The 6,870-nt window shown below is 46.1% G+C and overlaps 1 protein-coding gene across 1 annotated transcript in view; it reads right to left on the reverse strand.

Moving 5' to 3' along the window:
• LOC115658042 (transmembrane 9 superfamily member 2-like) overlaps positions 1 to 5,416 on the reverse strand; it is a 39,235-nt gene extending 33,819 nt beyond the window's left edge. The window contains exons 1-3 of the mRNA XM_030576506.1: positions 5,171 to 5,416; positions 2,806 to 2,873; positions 1,041 to 1,134 (exon numbers count right to left, since the gene is read on the reverse strand). Coding sequence (XP_030432366.1) covers positions 1,041 to 1,134; positions 2,806 to 2,873; positions 5,171 to 5,401 — 393 coding nt within the window. The 5' untranslated portion in view covers positions 5,402 to 5,416. The remainder of the gene's footprint in view (positions 1 to 1,040; positions 1,135 to 2,805; positions 2,874 to 5,170) is intronic.
• Between the last annotated feature and the right edge of the window lie 1,454 nt (positions 5,417 to 6,870).

The raw sequence follows: 6,870 nt of genomic DNA on the forward strand, positions 1-6,870 counted from the left end.
TTTTGCTCCCAAAGTACCTTTTTAAAAAGCCATTATTTTACAATCAATGTTTATTTTTCATATAGATCCTAGCCAATCCCACTAAAAAGAATTCTTGAAGCTGAAGTTGGTTTCATATCAGCAGTTTCAACTCAGTTTGAGAACCAACGCTTATGTACAACTTATGCAAAATATTCATCTGTACATTCCTAAAAGCACATAAATCTCTACAATTAGAATAATCCAAGTAAACAACTATTTGAAATGTCAACCATAAGGTTTTTAAAAATAATCTGCTTGCAAATTGATGAAGTATTGCATCAGTAAAGAGAGCAATCACATTAGCTTTACTTAGCACAGTGCATCATGAAATTACCCATGTTGCCAACAATGCTCCTTTTGTATACTATGTTTTAATTTCAGCTGCTATAGAGCATGACAAACTATGAGGCAATGCTGGCAAACTGCAGCAGCACAGTGGACATTCCCTGCTGAAGAGCATTTTTCCATTAAGGAAGTGTTTTCACACATTTATATTTCTAATCTGGTTTTACAGTGTGGTTAGAATTTATAGTTGTGTTAGTTAACATAACACTTGTATGTCCTAGTTAAAATCCTAGGACATACAAGCCCTAAAAGTGAGTGAAAGTTATTGCTCACAAGTATTCTGAATGGCTTGTGGGCCATTTTTATATTGCTACATCACACCACTAACTCTACCAAATTGTGTGTGCAAAGGTAACAATACTGAGGACCAAACTAACTTCCATTGTAAGTTGTCCAAAATTTTGCACATATGCATACTTGAATAATCTCTGTAAAATATACAATTAAATACTCTTGGAAAAAGTATTAGCAGGTTAGGATGGAATTCTCAATTCCCATGCATTAAGTTAATAATGACCAAGATACTGCTTTATAGTGACAGTACAAAATCCATAGTTATTATCTCCTTGCTTTCTATCATCTGAATATTATTGAAGGAGAGATTTTTTTTTTTAAGTGGGTTAAGACTGCAACTACCAAGTGTAACCACAATCACTTCGGATGGCTTGAATAACCTTATATGGTGATGATGCTATTCTTTCTCCAAACAGGATTTGTCCAAGATTTTCTGAAGGCCTTTTTTCTATCTCATCTTGACAGAAGTCAAAACTGAAAAAAATTAGAGTCTTTAATGTTAATACATTTTAGGCTGAATTTTACAGTTACAAAATAAATCAATTTGTTAAGCTATATCTTTGATACAGGAGTTTTCATGAGGTTTTTTTTAAATCAACAATGCTTCATATACCATTGAAAATCTGACTTCAAATTCAACAGATTAGGTACAATTCACTGCACAAAGTAACTTTTTTAATCAGTCATCAATGCACTCTATAGTTCCAGCAATATTGTTTAAAATATATACTGTAAGATTGTAGTGAAAGTGCTGTTTTCAGACAGCAATTGAAGTAATATAAGTTCCAGGCTAAAAAAAGTAAGAAAATCATACAAAGCGCTATTGGCATGACATAATGCCAAATGAAGATTAAAAAAAAAAAAGAAAAGAAAAATCCCTTAAAGATGGAAAATAATTAACATGGCAAGTGTATATTCTGCAGGACAAATCTGATGGCTTTTATACTAGTATGCAAAAAAGATCCATTCACCTGCCCAGAAATCCCCCTTTACCTGAAACAGTTAAAGATAGGGAAATATAACTATTCATGATCTCTGTGGGTACATCTACGTTACAAAAAACACACTTGAAACTAGTGAATAAGAAGCTTTCCCTTACTAGTGTATGGGCCTAAGCCACCAATTTCTGCAGAATTTAATGCAATACTTGTGTAGGGTACATCCAGACTACCCACCAGATCGGCAGGTAGCAATCAATCTATCACATCTCATCTACACACGCTGTATTGACCCCCAAACGCACTCCCATCGACTCTGGGACTCCACCAGGGCGAGTGGCAGTAGCGGAGTCGACGGGGGAGCTGTGGCCATCAATCCCGTGCCGTGAGGACGGGAGGTAAGTCGAAATAAGATACGCAACTTCAGGTACGGGAATAGCGTAGCTGAAGTTGACGTATCTTACATCGACCCCCCCACCACCCCCAGTGTAGACCAGGCAGTAGTGTTGTTTTACTGAGCCAGCCTCTAGCATGTCTGCAGCTATTTATTGTTTTTCCAAGGAAGAGCAGAGTAAAGTTTACAAGAATATCACTTGTTACTCCCCAGTGTATTCAGCAGAAAAATTTAAGAATCACACGAATTTCACACTTCTACTTGGCAAAGGTACAAGCAATAGCAAAGGCAGGCAGTAACAATCTTCACAGAAAAGGACCAAAAAAATGCCCCCAAAAGACTAAAAAACAGAGGTTGGGGGCGTAACAGAGTAATGAAGACCTCCTTCCTCTTCACAGCAACCAGGAGGCACTGGGAGAAAAGAGACAGAAAGCTGTGGTCTTACAGCAGATAGCTGATACATTTGAAATTCACCCCCACTTTATCTAATAGATGACTACATAAAACTCCGAAGCAGGACCCAAGGACAAAACTCCAATAGAAAACCCTGCAATTTCCCCTCTTTCCCAATAGTGTAGGGGTTGAATTACTTAGCAGGACATAGCTGGTGAACCCCGATAACTCCACCAATTGTCACCTTTCATATCTATCTTAGTAGGCTTACTCCTCCAGCTAGCAAGTCTGACAGTTTTTTCAAACTGTATACATATTTATCAAGTTACAAATCATATTACCTTAGTTTATATAAAAAATAAAGGTGAGGATAGAAAACATGCTTTCAAACACTCTAAAACTGTACTATAGTGTACTTACGCATCATATTCATAAGGTAGAACTGATTCTACTGAGTCCAGTCTATTCACAAAGAGCTCAATTTTTGACTAAAAGAATGAAAAAGTATATAAGTAACATACACTGCAATACAAGTAAAGGCAAGAGGGCTTTCACCCATGTGAGAAGCATCTTAAACTAGTTAAACCCATTCCATGTTTAGAAAGGCTCATTTTTTATCCTTTACATTCTGCTGTGCAGTGCTAGGAAGACTCACATTGAAGACCTTGACTAGACTAAAAATCTTTGCACCCCTTTTCCAGCAGTAGCACAATAGTAGCTGGCTCTAGTCACTTGTGTAAACACTAGTTCAGACAAAACTCAGGTTTTTAAACATTGGTTAAAAGCTCTCTAGCTCTAACTACATTAGCACTTACCAGGGTGCTAGCACAGCACAGCCGCACCACTGACTGAAAGACAGGTATCAGGTTTCCTAGTAGACACACACCTGCACAGGTAGATTGCCCACTTTGCAGAACTGAGCAAGAAGTTCTCACATTTTTATGGCACTACATCACAAAAGAAACTTTTTCAGCATCCATGGTCTCTGATGACAGCAGAAACCAGCATGCTGTTTGAAGGGCTCAATGGCAAATAAAACACATCATAATGCAAGTCTTGCCCCTCTGCCAAGTTTCCATAGGTGACAAGTTTGAAGCAAGAGGATTTCTGGGCACCTAACAAATGGTTAGAAATGTTAAAAAAAAAAAAAAGTTTATCATGCACACAAATGTGTGAACAACACCTGGTTTTAAAATGTTCCCAGAAACTTTGCTTTGTAACTTTTAACTTGGAAATGCATTGAGTTAGTTTGCACCAGATTCACTATCACTGTTCTTATGTTCTTAGTGTGTCAGACCACTGGCCCACCTAGCCACTATCCTGTCTTCCACAGTGGCCAATGCCAGAGCCCTAAAAGAGAATGAATAGAACAGGGCAATTATCAAGTGATCCATTCTCAGTAGCCCAGTCCCAGCTTCTGGCAGTTTGAGGCATAAAGCATGGTGTGCATCTCTGATCATCTGGGATAATAGCCATGAACTTATCTAATCCATTTTGAACCCAGTTATACTTTTGGCATTCACAACATACCTTGGCAATGAGTTCCTGGGTTTGACTGTGTGTTGTGTAAACAAGTACTTCCTTTCTTTTGTTTTAAACCAGCTGCCTGTACATTTCAGTGGGTGACCCTTGGTTCTTCAGTTCCGTGAAGGAGTAAATAACACTTCCTTATTCACTTTCTCTACATCATTCATGATTGTATAGACTTCTATCATATTCCCCCTTAATCATCTAAGATGAACAGTCCCAGTCTTTCTAATCTCTCCTCATATGGAAACTATTACATGCTCAATCTTTTTTGTTGCCTTTCTCTGTACCTTTTCCAATTTTAATACAACTTTTTTTTTTTTTGAGATGGGGTAACCAGAACTGCAGGCAGTGTTGAAAGTGTGGGCATATAATGGATTTATAAAGTGTCCTTATAATATTTTCTGTCTTATTAGCTAACCTTCCCTACTAGTTCCTAACATTCTTATCTGTTTTTTGACTGCTGCTGTACAATGATTAGATGTTTTCAGATAACTATCCACACTAACTTAAAGATCTTTTTCCTGCATGATAACAACTAATTTAGTCCTCATGGTTTTCTAGTCAAAGAAAAGCTGTATCGTATGACAGATCCACTGTTCCGCTGAGAAGCAGCTTGCTCTCACCTAGTACCTGGCCAGGGTTGACAGGCAGATTCAAAATCTTATCCACACCAGAGATGCTAAAAGCCATGGGATGTATCCCTGTCTTAAACCCCACCACAGGAAAGAGAGAACTGGATGTGAAAGGGGCTCCCACCAGAGTCACTTGCTGCCCCATGAAGGGACTGACCCAAGGATACCTAAGTTTGACCACTGAGAAAGGGTCATCACCTCCCCATACACACACCCATATGGGCCCTGCTCCATACCCAGCTGGGCATCCCCTACAACCCTCCCACCCATACATACCCCAGGCACAGGGACCTACTCTATAGTCACTAGGAGGCCCCCTACAAATCCTCCTATCCCATCCACACAAGACCGTGCTCCGTACCCAACTAGGCTCCCCGTACAACACCCCCGCCCCCCCATACCCCTATGGGTCCTACTGCGCATCCAGCCAAGGCCGGCCCTACAAACCCCCCTCCCCCAGCCCTTCGCAAGGTGCATCAAACCAGGAGCCCCCACCCACCCAGGGCTCCCCAGCGTCCCCCGACAAGCGATGCCCGCCCCCAAGAGCGCTGAGCCCAGGCCCTGGCCCAGCCAGGCAGCCAGCCGCAGGCGCCCACGCAGGGCTCCCCGCGGGCCGCTCTCACCTTGCAGCTCTCGGTCTCCCTGTCGGGCTCGCAGAAGCTGACGGGGGCCAAGCCGGGCAGGTAGAAGGCGGCGCAGAGGGGAACCGAGCAGCCCAGCAGCAGGATCCCGGCAGCCAGCAGCCTCATCGTCCCGCCTGCTGGGAAGGTAAGAAAGCCCGAGCCGGGACCCGACGAAGCTGCACCCAGCTCCAGTGCAGGGGCCGAGCTCAGCGCCTGGCGCGGCGGCGTCATAATCGCGCTACTCGGCGCCTGCGCGCCTGAGCACCAGATGATGAGGCCCCGGGCGCCATCTTGAGTGCGGGCAGGGCAACCCGACCTCGTGCCTGAGGTGAGAAGAAGGAACAATGGTCCCGCCCCCACGTTATGACGCAAGCGCCTGCTCAGGCGGTTGCCTGACACCTTCCTCCAACGTACGGCCTGGATGCCAAAGGCAGTGGCCGCAGGCTCTGTCTGTGTCACACACGCTGACCCTCTGCCATCCAGCCCAAAGAATGGCCTCAGCATGGTCCTGGCGCCCCCAGAGCACCATCCTCTCTCACCTGTGCCCTCGCATCCCACAGTCCTACAGCACCATCTCCTCAGCTCTGCCCTCGCATCCCCACAGTCCTACAGCACCATATCCACCATCTCCTCAGCTCTGCCCTCACATCCCCACAGTCCTACAGCACCATCTCCTCAGCTCTGCCTTCGCATCCCCACGGTCCTACAGCACCATCTCCTCAGCTCTGCCTTCGCATCCCCACGGTCCTACAGCACCATCTCCTCAGCTCTGCCCTCACATCCCCACGGTCCTACAGCACCATCTCCACCATCTCCTCAGCTCTGCCCTCACATCCCACGGTCCTACAGCACCATCTCCTCACTTCTGCCCTCGCATCCCCATGGTCCTACGGCACCATCTCCTCAGCTCTGCCCTCGCATCCCCACGGTCCTACAGCACCATCTCCTCAGCTCTGCCCTCGCATCCCCACGGTCCTACAGCACCATCTCCTCAGCTCTGCCCTCCCATCCCCACGGTCCTACAGCACCATCTCCTCAGCTCTGCCTTCGCATCCCCACGGTCCTACAGCACCATCTCCTCAGCTCTGCCTTCGCATCCCCACGGTCCTACAGCACCATCTCCTCAGCTCTGCCCTCACATCCCCACGGTCCTACAGCACCATCTCCACCATCTCCTCAGCTCTGCCCTCACATCCCACGGTCCTACAGCACCATCTCCTCACTTCTGCCCTCGCATCCCCATGGTCCTACGGCACCATCTCCTCAGCTCTGCCCTCGCATCCCCACGTCCTACAGCACCATCTCCTCAGCTCTGCCCTCGCATCCCACGGTCCTACAGCACCATCTCCTCAGCTCTGCCCTCCCATCCCCACGGTCCTACAGCACCATCTCCTCAGCTCTGCCCTCGCATCCCCACGGTCCTACAGCACCATCCCCTCAGCTCTGCCCTCGCATCCCCACGGTCCTACAGCACCATCTCCTCAGCTCTGCCCTCACATCCCCACAGTCCTACAGCACCATCTCCACCATCTCCTCAGCTCTGCCCTCACATCCCCACGGTCCTACAGCACCATCTCCTCAGCTCTGCCCTCGCATCCCCACGGTCCTACAGCACCATCTCCTCAGCTCTGCCCTCGCATCCCCACGGTCCTACAGCACCATCTCCTCAGCTCTGCCCTCGCATCCCCACGGTCCTACAG

The sequence above is a fragment of the Gopherus evgoodei genome, chromosome 9 (genome assembly GCF_007399415.2).
Source record: "Gopherus evgoodei ecotype Sinaloan lineage chromosome 9, rGopEvg1_v1.p, whole genome shotgun sequence".
Classification (NCBI taxonomy): Eukaryota; Metazoa; Chordata; order Testudines; family Testudinidae; genus Gopherus; species Gopherus evgoodei.